Consider the following 18,784-nt stretch of genomic DNA (forward strand, 5'->3'; position numbering starts at 1 on the left):
CTTAACCCTAATGCCTTGGCAGGGCCAGGCCAAAGGATAAGGCCCATAGGCCAGACATTCCCCACCCCTGTGTGAGATAATTTTGCCCCGCCGTGTGCTAATGTAAGTGTTCTGAGGATGTTTAAGGTATGCTGGGTTACCTGCGTTTTCAAGTTAAGCTATTTTCAACTTAGGGTGGGTTTATCGGAACACAACCCATCCCTAAGTTGAGGGACATCTGTATATGTTTATATTTTGGGGGTGTTCTTAATACAGGGCTGCTTCATTTTAAAAGATGCAGTATAGTCCATATTTAATTTTATCTCTCATGGACATTCAAGTTGTTGCAAAAAAACTTTCTTGTATACATCTTACTTTTTGGCACATTCAAGTTGGTTTTTCTTGTGAGCAGGATTTATAGAAATGGAACTTGAGAATCTATTTCTCAATGTAAGCGGAAAGTCTGGTAGCAGCCAATCGCCGTCTGAAATCCTTTGAGCCCTGGCTGGTGCGCTCGGTGGTTAGAGTGTCGGACCATGCCCCAAAGGGTTGCAGGTTTGATTCCAGGTCCAGGGCACCTATCTGGCTACAGGTTTGATCCTCTTCCTGGGTTGGGGCACGTACAAGAGGCAGCCAATCAGCCGAAACCGGTTTGGCTCAGTGGATAGAGCACCGGCCTGCAGACTGAAAGGTCGATTCCGGTCAAGGGCGTGTATCTTGGTTGCGGGCATATCCCCAGTAAGGGGTGTCCAGGAGGCAGCTGGTCGATGTTTCTCTCCCATCGATGTTTCTAACTCTCTATCCCTCTTCCTCTCTGAAAAATATCAATAATATATATACATATATATGTGTGTGTGTGTGTGTGTGTGTGTGTGTGTGTGTGTGTGTATATATATATATATATTTATTTTTTTTCTTAAGAGGCAGCCAATCAAGGCAGGCAATCAACGTGTCTCTCTTACAATGATGTTTCTCCATCTCTCCCCTTTCCTTACACTTTCTCTAAAGCAGTGTTTCCCGAACTTCTGTCATGAGAATCACCTGGTGGAGTTGTTAAAATACAGATTCCTGAATCCCAACTAAGAAGTGCTAAACTAGAATTTTTGGGAACATATAGGTAAAGTTGTATACTTAACCTAGTGTTCTGTCTTAAAGTTCTGGTTTAGCACTTCTTAGTTGGGATTCAGGAAACTGCATTTTAACAACTCCACCAGGTGATTCTCATCGTGAGAGAAGTTTGGGAAGCACTACTCTAAAGAATCATTGGAAAAAATAGTGTCTGGTGAGGATTAAAAAAAAAAAAAAAAGTTTTAGGGTTGTTTATTTTTATTCCTGTTCTAGGCTCTGCATCATACACAGGCTGGTTGTACAAGTACGTTTTCGTTTCCTCGTTTCTGTGGTTTTTTTCTTAGCTGTTGTACTTGTCTGGCATTTCCTCCTGTGTATGGCATAGGGCACGTGTTCTCTCAGTGCCCATTTTCAGTCCAGGTTCTTCCACTTCCTGGAAACACCGTGTTTATCATCATGAACTAGGTCTTTTGTTCTCAGTCCTCACCTGAGGATATTTTCCCTCATTGATTTGATCCTGAGGGTCCAGACCTTCCTCACGTGCACTTCAGCCTGACCTAACAGTTTCCCGACTCCGGCTGCCACGGGGCTCAGGGTCAGGGCTTGTGCCAGCGCAGAGACCGAGTGCTGGAGGCTCCGCAGGCCTCAGGGGACAGTTCCTGGCTCTTCTGCCGCCAGAGTCCCTTCACCTCACAGCCCCGGGGGAGCCTCCTGTGTCCTGCACAGGGCACTAAACACTCTGGTGGTGAACCACAGGCCTGACTGGCTCCTGCCATGGTGGACTTTGCAGTCTGGGGTTTACGGCCTTCTCAGCCAAGTGGTGCGCCCTGAGGGATAGGCCTGGTGTAAAGGGAGCGTGGGGGCTATCCACAGGAGGTGGTTGGGGACACTGTGGGGTGAGATTTAAGCCGATTCCTGAGGGAGGGAGGGGAATTCTGCAGAATTTTAAGAGTGATAATGAAGAGCACTTCCAGGCATGGAGACAGAGTTTGGGGTGACTGGCATGAGATTGGAGCTTGGCATATTTGGAGAACAAAATGTCACCCAACTGAGGGCCGGGGGCAGGTAACGGCCACGTATTGACATGCCGTTGAGGTTCAGCAGGCGCACAGGGCCCGCTGAGCAGGTGGTTTGGTTTTCAGTGAGTGTAAGTGGCTTTCCACAGCTCGCTCTGCGGCTTGTGAAGAAAGAATGGCGGAAGGCAGCTGGAAGCCCTGGCTGAGGTAGCACCTGGGGCAGAGGTGATGGTACTTGGCCTGAGAGAGCAGTCATGGGGCTGGCGTGGTGCTTCTCCCCATCAGAGGCCAACCCAGTGGGCTGGGTGAGGGACTGACTAACGGGGCAAGGCAGGAGCCTGCCAGCAATTCCCCATAAGCAAAGGCATCCAGGACCTCCTGTGACGAGTCTTTGTTACGTGTGTGTTTACCACGTAAGTTCTTTTTGTATCTCATTATTGAAGTACAATAAAGAAGAACTTTTGGCATTATGCAGAGACACGGGGAAGTCTGAAAGAGTTACATGAATAGTTCAAAGAACTCCCTAGTAACTTTCACCTAGATACGAGGGTTTGGAATTGTCCTGAGTCTTGACTCATTCTGTTAAAGAGTTGTGAATGGGAGGGGACTTAGACGTTTGTGAGTTGAGTGCCCCTGTCTGACCCTCAGGAGGCCCGGGCAGTGTGTTAAAACATGGAAGTCATAGGTGTTTAGAATGGCTTGCTTTCCTGTTAGAGGAGACAGCCATCTCTTGTGGTGGTCACTTTCTCCCAACATTGCTGTAGCACAGCTATAAGGGAATGAGTGGAAACCAGGCCTTTCTGACGCAGCTAAGCTCACATGCCCCTCTGCCTCCCCATGATTGCAACAATGACAGCATCGGAACTGGTGGAAGTAGAAGGAAATGGTCAACACTTGAGACAGGGCATCCATCTTCACGTAGATGCTAATTTGGAAAGATGTTGTGAAGATAAGGAATGTGGTGAAATATTTTGTTGTTGTTTTGTTGTTGTTAATCCTCACCCAAAGATATGTTTCCATTGGTTTTTAGGGAGAGGGAAAAACAGAGAGAAACATTGGTGTGTGAGAAACACATCTATTGGTTGCCTCCTGAATGAGCCCTGACCAGGGCCCTCGTCAGGGAGGAGCCCGCAACCAAGGTACATGCCCTTGACCGGAATCTAACCCGGGACCCTTTGGTCTGCAGGCTGACGCTCTTATCCACTGATCAAAACTGGCTAGGGTGTATGTGGAGAAATATTTGACGGCACTCAGATCTTCAGCCATCGAACAGTGTTCTTTACAGAAGGTTTTGCCATACGTGTGGTTCGTGTAGAAAATTTGACACATAATCTAGATTTAACCTTTAGGAAAGCAATGGAGTGAAGACACTTTTTTGAAGGTCATGATTGTAGGAAAGCTTGCAGGGCATTTAACTTCTTTGGTTCGTCAAGAAATTAAGCAGGAAATGAGCCCTACACATATGAATGTGGCAACTCTCAAAGGAGTACTAGCATTAGTAGAAAAAAAAATTAGAATTTTGTTGGAAGAGAAGGAAATCCTTCTCTACACATGGGAGACAACCATTCAGAGACGAAATGGAGTTAATCCTCTTCATGACTTTTCAACATGATGACTCAAACAGATGCAATCTGAGGAACGTGACCATAGCAGGAAAGGCTTCTGGTCTGATTCAGTCAGTTGTGAGAGAATTCATACTGGACCACCCCCCCACCCCAAAAAAAAAAAAAAAAAAATCTAATCATATGGAAAAAGTTCTAAGATCAAATAGTTACATCTGAGAACTCTGAAACCACGGGGATGTGATTGCTGTGGAAAAGTCCGAGGAGTAGCTCTCGCATTCAGCCTCACGAGTCATACCAGAATGTGCCTGAGGATGTGGTCAGTGTTAGGAAGGCCTCAGGAGTCACAGAATCCACGGCAAGCCCTTCAGTAGGAGTCCTCGTTGTGTCCTGCAACAGAGGACTCACGTGAGTGCTCGCACTCAGTGCAGCCTGTGCAGGTGAAAGCCACAGCCTTGGCCTCACCTTACCTGACAACAAGCAAACAAAAAGCCTTACACGGGACTGAACCAACCACGGTGAAGAAGAATGAGATATCTCACCATTTTTACACCAGATAAGTCATACAAGAGGCAGACTGCATAAAACGGATGATGAAAGTATACAGATAAAGCAGGTCTTGCTTTGCCAGCTTGTTCTTAATTGACCTCAACACCTGGGACAAATATTAACTGACATGGGCGAGGACAGGCATCTTTATTTCAATCTGTGATGTGTCCCCAGTTGCTAAGACAGTCACTGAATCTCTGACTCAGGAAACTTGATGAATAAGTGCTGCAAGAGGGCATCTTAGAGAGAGGAGACTTGGAAGACAAGGCCAGGCTTTGAGATGAGCGTGGGTAAAGGGGTGACACAGGAAATCTTGAGATGAAATGATGCTGTGAAGAACTCTGAGCGCTCACACCCGTGGAGATAGAAACCCAGCCTGGAAGAGTGTGGTCACATACCGTGCAGTCCATTTGAAGACACTGTGTCCTCTAAGATCCATGAAATCTTGATCCTTTTACCTGGGGACCGCTCTCCTGGATGTCCAGATGTAATCCCAGGGTAATTCTTTAGCTGTTAATTGGATATGAAGAGAAACAAAGAACTAAGCATAGCAAACATTTGGGGGTAACCTCCAAAAGATCTAAGGAAAGAGGATAAATGATCAGATTGAAGCAGGAATAAATGAATCAAAATGGAGGAGAGGAAAAAATGATCCAAGAGCCCATTTTGGGGGTAACTTTGATTAAGCAAACAGAGTCAAGGTAAAAGCTACATGGGGGGGAGGCCATACTGGGAAAGACTATACCCTCAGCACCACACGTACTGCTTTGCACAACTGTCACAAAGGATGAGCCAGCTCTGTGCACTGGATGAAAAAATCTCCAAGATACATGTGGTTTCTTAAATTACCTTTTAACCATATGTACCTTACATATGTAAAGATACATGGATGCACACACTATGCCTTTTCCTTAAAAACGTACACATAAAACAAATATGGATGTGTGCTGCTTGTGGCTGGCAGGATGTGGAAACAGGTTGTGAGCGCAGCTCAAGAAGGAAACTGCATGGGGGTGACCTTCCATCTCAGACCTGATCTGGGCAGAGACTGCCCTCAGCTTCTGTTAAACGATGGCGTCCATGCCCTTGCTGGTGTGGCTCAGGCGTAGAGCATCCTGCTGACTGAAAGATCCCTGGTTGGATTCAGGTCAAGGGCACATGCCCAGGTTGCAGGCTCAATCCGAAGTGGGGGGCGTGCAGAAGGCAGCTAATCAGCGATTCTCATTGATGTTTCTATCCCTCTGTGGAATCAATTTATACACACTCTCACACACACAGCAAATTATAAAATAATACAGAAATTAATAGTTTGCCCTATACCAGAAATAACCAATTGAATACAAATGGAAGAAAGGTTTTGTTAATACTTTTTTGAAATTGTACCTAAAAATAAATTAAGGAATGGACAGGCTTTATTTGAATAAAGGGACGTGGAAGAATTGACTGTGTGTAAGGATTAACCTCTGAGGGCTACAAAGGCTAGAAGTGTATACAGTTCGGACTTAAGCCCTGCAGCCTCCAGGGAAATGCCGCTGCAGCCGCTTGACCTGTGGGAGCAGGAGTGGCAGCTGCTGGCCTGGCTGGTCCGGGAAGCAGCAGGTGGGGGTGCGAGCCAGGTGTCCTCTTACTCTGAGGCTGTGCTTCAAGCCCCGGCTCAGGCCCCACAGCAGTCCTCCCGGGATAATCTCTACATAGGACACAACTTCAGTGCCAGTGAGATCCTCTGGAATTGGCAGAAACGGGAAATCCAGGCAGAAGGCTAACAGCCCTCAGACGCCTGTGGAGTCAGCAGATCCTGCTGGAGCACCTGCCCGCGTGCCTCCCGCTGTGCAGGTGTGAGCACAGCGAGGAACCAGGTGGGAGGCGCTGCTCATTGGCCTTTCAGTCCGGAGCACGTGCAGCTGACTGAGCTAGCGGACTGGCTTCCTCAGACGTTCCCGGTCCCGTGCAGCTGGTGCTGCGAGGTGGGACCCTGCAGACCTAGGACCTGTCCTTCGGCCAAGTGTCCCGGGCAGGCTGCTCCAGAGGGGGAGAGGTGACCGTGATCACTGGACCAGAGATTGGAGACGAGTTGTGCTCTGAGAGGATGCAGTGGGGCCTGCTGGGGAGGGTGCGTAGAGGGCGTGGTTTGGAACGAGAGCTGGAACGAGAGCTCTGGAAAGCTGAGCTGGTGGGATGTGGCGGTGTGAAGACGTGGACGAGTCACACGGGCACACCTGAGGAAAGGCGGTGGCTGTGAGGAGTCAGTCCCGTTGGTGTAAAGGGCATGAAAGAGCAGTTTGTGCCCCTGCTGCGTCGCCCTGGGCGGGGGCCCAGCCTCTCCCGTGACCTTTGTGTAAAGGTTGGACACACTGTTGTGGGTTCCAGGACTTTGGCTGATGGAAAGGTGACCCTCCTCCTCTGGGCCTGGTTTAGGGTTTCCGGTCTCTAACTCGGTTGGCAGCCTCAGCTGTCACAGATTAGGTAGCAGGTTGTGTGCCGTTGGGATGCACCTGTTTCGCTGTCAGCGTCCTAGGGAGCTGTGGTGAGGGAGCCGCTTCGCTGGGGGAGAGGCCAGGACAGAGGTGGGAGAGGAAGCGGCAGCTGCTTTGGCCTGTCCTGATGGCCCGGACTCCCGCACAGGTGGTTCACGCTGCGACCTGGTGTGTGTGTGTTTAATTTTATGGAGATTGAAAGGCAGTGTGCTTGCAGTAGAAACCATACCCAGAGTTTTTCCTCTGTCCTGGGCTAGTGATGGTGGGTGTCACAACACTCAATGCTGGCCACGGCAGTGACCACGGGAATAACATGCCGTGCTGCCAGCATCTGTGGACCAGTGTGCTTCCCTTCCCGCCTGCTCTCCCGTTCCCGGTGGGAGGCCAGCTGGCGGGAGAGTCCCTGGGTTAGGGTCACGTTCAGTTCAGCTGGGGGTATTTTGAGGTGTGAGGCTGGAGCTCACTGCTGGGGGGTATTTTGATGGCGACCATGCAGAACCCTGCGGCCTGCGGATCCCCGGGCGCTGGCACCGTACGGACCAGCTGAGGTCCTGACACCCAGACCCAGGACTCAGGTTCTGAGCTTTCATTTCTGAGCCAGCCCTCAATTTTGAAAAGCACCCTGGTGCCCCCAAGGATCAGAGCAGAAACTAAATTCATGACCAACAATAAGGGGAAACCAGTCCCTCAGAACCCGGGGGAGGGGAAAGGATAAGAACCAGCAGGTCTTTAAGGAAGAGAGAGGCGCCGAGTAAAACCCTGGACCACCCAGCCACAACCCCAGTCCGTAGACAAGCTAAAAGCTCTGCGGCTGCACGGAGGAGGGAGGGGGCAGGGGAGGGAGGGGGCTGTTTCCGGGCTCCGGGGTCTGGCCCTGCAGCCTCCAGGGAGGCGCCGGCCCACGTCCGCTTGGGGCCCAGATCAGGGTGCCACCCTGCTTCTCGCGGTCCCCTCAGAGGGAAACGTTAATAAATAAAAAGAATAAAAACTGCGCTTTCCAATCCGGGGGTATGGGTGGGGCGGGGTGCACCCTGAAGCCCTGGTGGGGAGCCCGGTGGTGGATCTGCGGGGGTGCGTTAGAGGCGGGCCCGTGGGACCCGCCAGACGCCTGTCCTCCCAGAGGGGGGTGGGGGGTGCCCCTGAACCCAGGCCGGGCGGCCGCTCAGGGCTGCCGGCGCCTGCGGTCCCTGCGGTCCGGGAGCCCGGGCACCGCGGCGGAGCCGGTTCCAGGGACTGGGGGGCGGGGTGACGCCTGTGGGAACCGGAGGGCCGGCTGCGGTGCGGGAGCGGGGGACGGACTCGCGGACGACAAGGCGACGGCTCATCGGCGTCGGGGGACCCCAGACCGGCCAGGCTGCGGCGGAACCGCCGTCCGGGGGCGTGGCCGCGCCAAGTCAACAGGGCGGCGCCGGAAGTCCGCGCCGCGGAGGCTCCTGGGAGTTGTAGTGCGCGTGGCCGCGCTCTGGGTCGGCCGGAAGTGCGGCGTCCCCGCCCCCCTTTCCCTCCTCCGGCGCCGGCCGCGGGACGAGCCGCCGCCGCTGGGTTGAGCGCTACGGGGGCTGAAGGCGGCTGCGGTGGCGCCGTCGCTCTGAATGTCGCGTCGGTTTCCTTTTTCCCTTTTTCTCTCCACCCGCAGCCGCTCCTAGTGCCTCCTCCCCCCCCCCAGGCGGGCTCACTCCTGTCTGTCCGGCCTCCCTTTCTCAGACCGGTGCTCCTGTGCCCCTGCCCTCCGCGGCTCCCCCGGGTTCTTTCCGGGCTGTCTTCGTGGTGTCGGACCTGGAGCCAGGCCTCCCGGGGCCTCGAGCTGCTGCGCTTTCTCTCTCAAACCGTTTTAAAGTTTAAGAAACGCTGTGCCGCCGCCGCCGCCGCGGGGCCGGACGCTGCTTCCCGATGGAGGGACGGCTCCGCGGGCGGAGGAAGGGCGGGCCCCGCGCTCACCTCCCCGGCTCCGCAGGTACCGCTCCGCCGGGCTCCGGCCGCCTCTGCCGCCCCGAGCCCGGAGCGCCGCCCGAGCCCGGCCTGCACGGGGCTCTCCGGAGGCCCGAGGCCGCCTCCGTCCCAGCCGGAACCTAACCTGTCCGAACGCTGCAGCCGCTCAGCCCCGTGTCCGTTATGTCCGTTAGTCCCCGTGTCCGTTAGTCCCCGTGTCCGTTAGCCATGACCCCCCCCCCCCCCGCCAGACCCGCCCCCGGCAGCCCCTGGTCTGCCCGGGCCTGTGCTCAGCTCCGGGCGAGGAGTCGCCGGCAGGGCCTCGGCCTCCGGCTGCTGGCTCTCCGCGGTCCCTGTCCCCCGGGTGGGCGCAGGGTCCTGGGTGGTTCGTTCTAGATTCTAGAATAACGTCTTTAGCGCATTGGTGTGCGGGTCTAAGCCTGGTGCTCCGTCAGCAGGGCCGGGGGCGCCCACCAGCCGCCGCGGGGGCTTCCTCCTCCCGGTGGCCGGGCCCAGTGCCCGCTGTTCACGGTCTTAGTGACTCCGGGCGATGTTGAACATCTCCATGTGCTTTGTTACGGGTTTCAGAGAGGAAGGGAGAGAGACGGGGAGAGAGAAACGTCGGTGATGAGAAAGGCTGCCTCCCGTGGGCCCCGCCGAGGGCTCCTCTGCGTCTCGGTCACGTCTCCCTCCGCTTCTCGCTGCAGGGAGGCCTGAGAGCCCACCGGACCCGCCCTCGGACCCTCTCCCTGCCGGGGCGCCCCTGACGGAGATCGAGGTGGTGGAGGTGCTTTCGCTGAACGAGGAGGCGGCGCGGTCCCGCAACGCCCGGATCTGGGCCCTCTACGCCGGAGGCGACGGCCCCAGCCCCAGGGTCCCGGAGGAGCCCGCCCCAGCGCCGGGCGGCCGTCCCGCTGACCCCGAGACCGACCCCGACCCCGAGGCCGCTCGACAGCGCTTCCGGGGCTTCCGCTTTGAGGAGGCGGCGGGGCCCCGCGAGGCCCAGGCCCAGCTCCGCGAGCTGTGCCGCCGGTGGCTGCGGCCCGAGGCGCGCTCCAAGGAGCAGATGCTGGAGGCGCTGGTGCTGGAGCAGTTCCTGGGCGCGCTGCCCCCGCAGCTGCGGGCCTGGGTGGAGTCTCAGCGCCCGGGCGACTGCCAGGAGGCGGCGGCCCTGGTGGAGGACGCGACCTGGGGGCCCGAGGAGAAAGGTGGGTGCGGAGGGGGCGCTCCTGTGGGCGTCTGGAGGAGGGGCAGGTTGGGAACCCCTCGTGCTCCGGAGTTCGAGCTGCGGGCGGCCCCGCCCTGGCCTCCAAACCAAGGGCTTTGTGAGTCCTGGACCAGCTGTGGGAATGGCAGGTCAGGCCCCACCCCAACCATGGAACCCCGGGCGGGGGCTGGCCCTGCGGGGTGCCAGGACCCCACCACAGGCTTCTGGGGCGCGGGGGGCTCTCTGGGGAACCCTTCAGTGTCCTTCCTCAGCTCTGCCCGGAGCCCGGGGACCTGGCGTCAGCCCCAGGCCTGTTCCTGGGTGGCTGTGCCCACGGTGGTGACCGGACAGGCAGACTCCAGAGCTCAGCTGGCCGTCAGCCTCGCAGCAAAGATGGGAACGTGGCTCATGAATGCGTGTGAGACGGATGTGGTGAACGAATGTGTGTGAGACGGGTGTGGTGAATGAATGAATGTGTGTGTGAGATGGATGTGGTGAATGAATGAATGTGTGAGATGGATGTGGTGAATGAATGTGTGTGAGACGGATGTGGTGAATGAATGTGTGTGTGTGAGACGGATGTGAAGGAATGTGTGAGACGGGTGTGGTGAATGAATGTGTATGAGATGGGTGTGGTGAATGAATGAATGTGTGTGAGACAGGTGTGGTGAATGAATGTGTGTGAGACGGTTGTGGTGAATGAATGTGTGTGAGACGGGTGTGGTGAATGAATGAATGTGTGTGTGAGATGGATGTGGTGAATGAATGTGTGTGTGAGACGGATGTGGTGAATGAATGTGTGTGAGACGGATGTGGTGAATGAATGTGTGTGTGAGACGGATGTGGTGAATGAATGAATGTGTGTGAGACGGGTGTGGTGAATGAATGTGTGTGTGAGACGGGTGTGGTGAAGAATGAATGTGTGTGTGAGACGGATGTGGTGAATGAATGAATGTGTGAGACAGATGTGGTGAATGAATGTGTGTGAGATGGATGTGGTGAATGAATGAATGTGTGTGAGACGGGTGTGGTGAATGAATGAATGTGTGTGAGACGGTTGTGGTGAATGAATGTGTGTGAGACGGTTGTGGTGAATGAATGGTTGAGATGGATGTGATGAATGAATAAATTGCCTCTGAGACTGATGTGAATGAATTGCCTGTGAGACTGTGAGATGGATGTGTGAATGAATTGCCTGTGAGACGGATGTGAATGAATGAATTGCCTGTGAGACGGATGTGGTGAATGAATGTGTGTGAGACAGTGGAGTGAGAGGAACTAAAGGGGCTGGTAGTGGGGCCTGTTGAGGCGACAGCTGGTGCTGAGCAGAGCTTAAAGGCAGTGGGACAGTGGCCCACAGAGGGCACCCTCACAGGATGTTCTGACATCAGAGGTGGGCGGGTCTACCAGCAGAACTTCCCAGACTCCTCCTTGGCAGCAAGTGTGGCTTTGGGCTAACGGTTGCTTTCTTTTCTTAAATTTATTGATTTTTCTTTTTTAGAGAAAGAAAAACATTGGTTTGTTGTCCCATTTATTTTTATATTTTTTGGTTCTTTTTAAAAAAATATTTTTATTGATTTCAGAGAACAAGGGAGAGGGAAAGAGAGAAACTCAGTGATGAGAGAGAATCATTAACAGCTGCCTCCTGTGCGCCCCACATTGGGGATCGAGCCCACAGCCCGACCGAGCATGTGCCCTGTGGTTCATAGGTTGATGCTAACCACTGAACCACACCCACTGGGGTCTTATTTATTTACTTATTTATTTCTTTATAATTCTCACATGAAGTCGTATTCCCACTGACTTTTTTTTTTTAATGATTTTTTTACAGAGAGGAAGGGAGAGAGAAACACCGACCAGTTGCCTCCTGCACACCCCCCACCGGAGATGTGCCCGCAACCAACGTACATGCCCCTGACCGGAATCGAACCCGGGACCTTTCAGTCCGCAGACCGATGCTCTATCACTGAGCCAAACCGGTTTCGGCACCACTGACTTTTTGAAAGACATCAACTAGCTGCTTACCACACATGCCCTGACCAGGGAGGGAACCCACAACCTTGGCATATCGGGGAAACGCTTTAACCACTGAGCCGCCCAGCCAGGAGGGGTGGCAGCATTTGGGGGCCGAGTTCCATGGAGCGCAGACACGTTGCTCACCTCCCTGCCCCATGCAGCACCTGATGGTTGCCCGGAAGATAATTCTTTTTTTTTCTTTCGTTTTTTTGATCCTCACTGAGGATATTTTTACTTTAGAGAGAGGAACGTTGATGGGGTTCGGGGGGGAAAGTGCGGTTGAACGGGGCTATGAAGCTGAGCAGGCTGTTTCCGGAGCTGGAGGAGGCTCCGAGCTCACCTCAGGACCGGTGTCAGGAGAGCCGGTCTGTCCTGGGCCGGGCACCCACCCTCCAGGCGGTCTCAGAGGAGACTGGCGAGCGGAGGACTCGGGGCCTCTGAGAAGGTGAGCCAGAGACACGCTGCCCTGTGCTGACGCCCTGACCCCCGGCCCCCTGCTGCTCTCTCCCAGCTCTGCCCGCCTCGGGCCCCACCTGCGCCCTGGAGCCCCCGGCCCCGCAGGAGGGGAAGACGGAGGAGGAGAGCTGCCCCGCGGAGGTGCAGCCGGAGGTGAGGGCCGCCTTGCGGAGCTGTGGGCCGGGCGGAGAGCGCGCTGAGACGCTAAGACTGCTTCCGGTGACCCGGGTTGTTGAGGCTCAGAGTGGGCCCAGCCTGTGTCTGTGTCCCTGGCCACGGCTGCTCCTGGTGGAAGCTGCCTCTGCCTGAGCGTGCTGGCCCTCTTGTGGCGTGATCTGGGGGTGCTTCAGGCAAGGCTGTGTCTGGGGGCTCCCTGGGGATGGGGACCCTCCAGCCCACTCTGTGGCTCTGCCTCTTGTGGGCGTGCTGCCTCCCAGGCCCAGGCAGAGGGCTGTGGGAGGCCTCTCCCCCTGGAGTCCTCGTAGGCCCCTCAGACAGGATTGATCCCAAAGGGAGAGGGAGACGCCCCCAGGCAGCAGGCTGCCCCGGAGCGGGGGGGGGGGGGGGGGTGGGGGGGGGGGGTGGGGGGGGAAGAGGAGGAAGTAAGCCCCCGCCCTGCAGAGCAGGCTGTCCCCCGAGGCCCCCGAACCTCCCGCTGAGCACACCTGTGGCTTCGCAGGAGCCAGTGACCTTCCTGGACGTGTCCTTGGACTTGAACAGGGAGGAGTGGGAGCTGCTGGACGCCTCGCAGAGGACCGAGTACCACGACGTGATGCTGGAGACGTTCCGGCACCTGGTCTGTGTGGGTGAGGCTCGCCCCGCCCGCTCGGCCCGCGCGGCTGTGCCCTCACCGTCCGTTACCCCGAGAGGGTGCAGGTTCAGTCCAGGGTCAGGGCGCATACAAGAGGCAGCCAGTGCATGTTTCTCTCTCACACGGATGTTTGGCCCGAGGCCCTGAGGGTGGCTGTGTGTGGTGCGCACGAGACAGCCTGGGTTCACCGAGGACCTCGCTGCAGTGTCCGCGGGCTGCAGGGGAGGCAGAGCTGGCAGGCTCCCAGCCCCATCCCAGGCGGCGCCCGCTAGGCTGCCTCACTGTTCGTCTCGGCCCTCCCAGCTTGCGGGTCTGCACTGGGGGAGACCATCCCGCTGTCCCTGCCGGTGTCTCGGGGGAGGTTCCGGGTTCAGTTCCCCGTCAGGGAACATACCTGGGTTGTGGGTTCGCTCCCGGGTCCAGATGTGTACAGGAGGCAGCTGTTCCTCTTTCTGTTCCCCCTCCCTCGGGCGAGGATTAAAAAACACGACACCCCCAGCTTTTACACTCAGTGGTCCTGCTCTCAGCCGCGTCGGCATTTCCCCTGTCTTCCAGGCTGGGAGAGCACTGCGGAGGGGGAGCGGCTGCTCCCACAGCCAGCGGCTGCTGAGGCCGAGCCGCCCACCCTGAAAGCGGAAGAGCCCTCGGCCTCAGGGGAGGCCCCGCAAGCAGGGGCCCTGGAGGCTGAGGCCTCGGCATTGCCGCTCGCGGGGCCGGCTCAGGAGGAAGCCCTCCCTGAGAAGCAGCCCCAGGAAAGCCCCGAGCCCCCAGCGGACGGGGGCCTCGCCACCAGCCACGTCTCCCACCAGAAAACGCTGCCCCGGCACAGCCCGCGCAGGCACAGCTTGCGGATCAGGAAGGCGGCGCGGACTGTCCAGGTGCGGCTGCAGCAGAGCCGGCGCCGGGACCGAGCCCGGGACACCAGGAGCGGCCCGCAGGTCACCTTCACGCGGGTCCAGAAGGGGAGCCAGCTGTTCAGCTGCAGCGCCTGCGGCAAACTGTTCCGGAACCCCCGCTACTTCTCCGTGCACAGGAAGATCCACACGGGGGAGAAGCCCTACGTGTGCCAGGACTGCGGCAAGGCCTTCATCCAGAGCTCCTCCCTCACGCAGCACCAGCGGGTCCACACCGGCGAGAGGCCCTTCACGTGTCCCGAGTGCGGGCGGACCTTCAACGACCGCTCCGCCATCGCCCAGCACTTGAGGACTCACACTGGAGCCAGGCCCTACCTGTGCAAGTTCTGCAACAAGTCCTTCCGCCAGAGCTCCCACCTCATCCGGCACCTGAGGATCCACACCGGGGAGCGCCCCTATGCCTGCGACAGGTGCGGGAAGGCCTTCACCCAGAGCTCCCACCTCATCGGGCACCAGAAGACGCACAGTGGGGACAAACGCAAGAGGAACCCCCAGCCTGGTGCTAAAGCCAGCTGACGAGGCGCTGCCTCTCCGCCCGTCCTTCCCCAGAACCTGAGTGTGTGGTGGGACTCGGCCCGACCCCAGAGCTCTGGACAACGGACGTTCTCCAGACCAGAGGCCGCCAGGGCCCGTCCCACACCCGCAGGCGCGTGGGCGGCCTCGATGGTGAACCTGACGGCTGGAAAACACCTGGCGTTTTACTCAGTGGACTGCAGTTCGATCTGGTCACAACAGGGGACGTCAGTGAAAGCTGAGGAGTGCCTGCAATGGAGCGGGTGCACTGGCGTTTGTAGTGAAGTATGTGTGGCTCAGGACTAAGAGAAGGTGGATGAGTAAAGTATTTCTTGGTAGAACCTGTGTGTGTGTGTGCCTATTTAAACGCCTCGTTGCTGTTGTGATGATAAGGAACGTTAACAGAAGAAGGGGGCCCTGGCCGCGGATCCGCTGGGCGGAGCACTGTCCTGTTCAAAAGGTTGGGGGTTGATTCCCAGTCAGGACGCCTATGGGTGGGATGGGTTAACAAAATTGTGTGTTAAAAAAAAAAGGATGGAGGTTGTCAGACCAATTCCAGCAGCTTCTGAACAAGGCTGCAGTCCCTGCATCCAGGATTCCGAGTCAGTCTGGAGGAATGTCATTGCGTCCCTTGTCCCATCAAGATAGAGCGAGGGGCAGGGCGTGGGGACAGAGAGTCAGAGGGGCCGCGAGAGCTGGACGCCAGGCCAGCGTGGACGCCTCCTGGGCATGTGCACTTCGCGTTCCCCTTTTCCTGGGGACTCCGGGAGGAGGGGGATGTGTCTGATGCCCTTGTTTCCCGTGAGGTGACATTAAAATTCTCCAGGTCCAGCCGGGGTGGGTCAGTGGCTGAGCATGAGCCTATGAACCAGGAGGTCACGGTTTGATTCCAGGTGAGGGCACCTGCCTGGGTTGCAGATTTGATCCCCAGTAGGGGGTGTGCGGGAAGCAGCCAATCAGTGATTCTCATCATGGATGCTTCTATCTCCTCTCCCTCTCTAAAATCAATACAAAATGTATTTAAGAACTTCTCCAGGTCACAGCCTGTGACCTGCAGCCCATTCCATCTCCTCCTCCATGACTTCCACCTCGGTTCTGCACAAACATTTTCTGAACCTCCGGGTCAGAGGTAATGAACGTTCAGCCAAAACCAGTGTGGCTCAGTGGACAGAGCGTCGGCCTGCGGACTGAAAGGACCCAGGTTCGATTCCGGTCAAGGGCGTGTACGTTGGTTGCTGGCACATCCCCGGTGGGAGGTGTGCAGGAGGCAGCTGGTCGGTGTTTCTCTGTCATTGACGTCTCTAGCTCTCTCTCTCTCTCCCTCTCTGTAAAAAATCTATAAAAATATATATATATTTTTAAAAAAGTGATGAATGTTCAGCAGATGGTGGTTGAGGCTGCCTGCACAGCCTCTTCAGGCGAAGGGCCTGGCGTGTCGGCTCGGAGCCACGGGAACTCCCCGGTTGAAGTGACATTGACACGGGTGCTGCCGCCCTCCCACGATGTGAGTCGGAGACGTCCTGGGGGGAGGGAGCCATTCCCGGCATCAATCAGTGGAACAACAAACAGGCTTGTCTCTCATCTGCCTCTCGATCAACAGCCGGATCCATCAACCACAAGCATGTCCCCTCCCAGGATGGCCATCCCAGGATGGCCAGACCTGGAATCCCATGACAGCACCTCCTCTCAGGGTCCACAGAAAGATCACCCCCTGGTTTAACTCTACAATCACCCGGGAACAGTCTAGATGAGCAACTAAGTCATCTGCCGTTAACACCCCCTGCCCTCCAGGCAAGAAATGCTTCCTTCATAGTTTTCCAGCAGATTTCCAATATCAAGGTCTTGGTTTGGTGCTGTTTTTTAAGCCTCTCATACTTGGCAAATAAACTTTTTGAAGAAAAAAAGTTTTCGTGCCCTAGCCTGTATGGCTCAGTGGCTAGAGCGTCAGCCTGCAGAAGGGTCCCGGGTTTGATTCTGGTCAAGCGCACACACCTAGGTTGCAGGCTCCATCCCTGGCCCTGCTCAGAGCACGTGCAGGAGGCAACCAATTGATTTGTCTCTCTCAGATCCATGTTTCTCTCTCTCTCCTATTCCCTCCCACTCTGAAAAAAGAACAGGTTTTCAGAGGCAACATAATCTGGCTAAAACTTTGTTTCAACTGAATTTAACTCATTTTGACAAGTGAATAACTGAAAGACACCTTTAAAAGTCATTTTGAAGGTTTTTATTATTGACACTATTACAGATGTCCCCATTTTCCCATGCCACCCAGCCCCACCCTTTGCCACACTGCAGCCTGTGTCCATGGGCTAAATGTATGTATGTATATAAGTTCTTTAGCTAGTCTCTTCCAAGCCCCTCCAAGACCCCTTCTTTCAGATCCGTTCCTTGCATCCATGTCTCTGGACCTATTTTGTTTAAGTTCCACATATAAGTTCTTTCTCTGACTGAAAAATTATTAGCATAATCATCTCCAGATCAATCCCTGCTATTGCCAAGGGACGAGTTTTTTGTTTTAACAGCCATGTAGTATTCCATTGTGTAAATATGCCAATTTTTTTTTTTTTATCCACTCGTCTACTGATGGGCACTGCGCTATTTCCAGAGCTTGGCTATTGCAAATAACACTTACGCCCATAGAATATAGTGCTAGAAGTGGGGTTCCTAGGTCAAATGGAGTTTTGAGTTTTAACGAGTGGATTTAGATTATTAAGCAAATAAAATGGAGAGTATGAGACATGGCAAAACCCAAGGATGGGAGTGGATGCCCAGTGTGAGAGGCCTCTCCTAGGGCACCTTTGCTGTTCCCCTGCAGTCAGGTATGCCCTTGGGTGTGTGGTCCCTCAAGAGTTTCTCACAGTTCCTTCCACTAAGTTTGTGCTCGGGGCACCAACTCCAGCCCCTCTTCTCATTCTCCCCCTTCCATGGCTGAACGAAACCACATTCTTGTGCAAACACCACAGCCTGTGTGAGGCCAGCATGCTGGGCAAGGGAAGCTGGGAGGGACGGGCAGTGACCACCCAGGGCTCAAAGCACAAGGTGATTCCCCAGGTTCTTCTCTCAACTATGGCTGGACGATCAGATAGACCTGCATTCCGGGCTGTTTCGGTGGGAACGGGGTCCCAAATTCACAATGTGCCCCGGCCCTCCAGTTCAGCACCACCCCCTCCCAAGGGCCCTCAGACCAGCCCAAGGACCATTTACTTTAGCTCAGCCCTCGGCAAGCTTGCCACCGACCTCCTTAGCACCCAGAGAACCACCCACTCCCAGTTCACCCTGGGGCCTCCCCTGGCTAGAGGCACACTTAGCCTGGCCAAGACCACCTTCTCAGCCCAGGCGCCTGGAGACCCCATCTCCCTGCTCCCAGCCAACCTTCCACCCTCTACAGGAAGGGGGCACTGTCCCACCACACCAGGCCAGGAGCCCCCATGCCCAGGCCCTTCGGCACCACTGTTCCACTGACCTTCTGGCAGGCTCGGTGAGGGGTGTGGTATCACCCCTTTCCCTCTCTGAATCGATAGAAAAAAAATTTTTTTTTTTAAAAAGACTTTCTGAAGTAAACAAGTTGCAGGGTCATGGTAGCAAGTCACAAGTGAGTTCCAGGTAAGTCCCAGACACAGGACAATCCAGGAGCTCAGGAAGACTTAGCGATGAAGGAGGTCCGGAGTGGTTTCCACCAATCGGCTGCCTGGGAAGATGTCCTTGTAGAGCCAGGGCGGGCGGTGGGTCTGTGTCCTACACACAGTGCAGCGACGGAATATAGGTCAGCGACGGCCATACCGACCACCTCTGAAGCAACAGGCTCCCATCAGCCAGGACTTGGTCTCGGCCCAGGTGTGGTGGCTCCGTGGGTTGGAGTGTCATCCAGTAAACCAACAAGGTGGCAGGGTTCCATCCCTGGTCGGGGTGCCTACAAGGAGGCAACAGATGGGTGCTTCTCACATCGATGTTGCTCTCTCCTCCTCCCCACTCCCAGCTCCTTATAAACAACCCCACCTAATAAAAGAGAAACATGCAAATTAACCATCACTCCACCACACCCACAGCCAATCAGAGTGAGTATGCAAGTCGACCCAACAAAGGTGGAGGTTAATTTGCATTGCAGGCGAGGAGCAGCATGAAGCCTGCTATGAGGGGGTGGGGCGGGGGGGAAGGCGGGCAGGGGAGAGAGCCACTGGACTGGTGCTCCAACAGAAGCGAGGACCTATTCTTGCACGAATATTGTGCAAAAGGGCCTCTAGTAAAAGGGGTGAGAATGTAAAGAGAGAAAAAAAAAAAAAAAGACTTGGC

General features: G+C 55.6%; 1 protein-coding gene across 4 annotated transcripts in view; it reads left to right on the forward strand.

The window, feature by feature from the left end:
* Nucleotides 1–14,832, forward strand: part of ZNF274 (zinc finger protein 274) — a 21,242-nt gene extending 6,410 nt beyond the window's left edge. For 3 of the 4 annotated variants that reach the window (XM_045577382.1, XM_036426025.2, XM_045577381.1), the window contains 4 exons: nt 9,285–9,785; nt 12,312–12,409; nt 12,936–13,062; nt 13,623–14,832. In XM_045577382.1, coding sequence (XP_045433338.1) covers nt 9,285–9,785; nt 12,312–12,409; nt 12,936–13,062; nt 13,623–14,497 — 1,601 coding nt within the window. In that variant the 3' untranslated portion in view covers nt 14,498–14,832. Of the gene's footprint in view, nt 1–8,522; nt 8,603–9,284; nt 9,786–12,311; nt 12,410–12,935; nt 13,063–13,622 lie in introns of those variants that run through there. The other variant, XM_045577383.1, reaches the window with a different exon arrangement.
* The last annotated feature ends 3,952 nt before the right edge of the window (nt 14,833–18,784 follow it).

This window comes from Pipistrellus kuhlii, unplaced genomic scaffold (assembly GCF_014108245.1).
Source record: "Pipistrellus kuhlii isolate mPipKuh1 unplaced genomic scaffold, mPipKuh1.p scaffold_m20_p_89, whole genome shotgun sequence".
Taxonomy (NCBI): Eukaryota; Metazoa; Chordata; class Mammalia; order Chiroptera; family Vespertilionidae; genus Pipistrellus; species Pipistrellus kuhlii.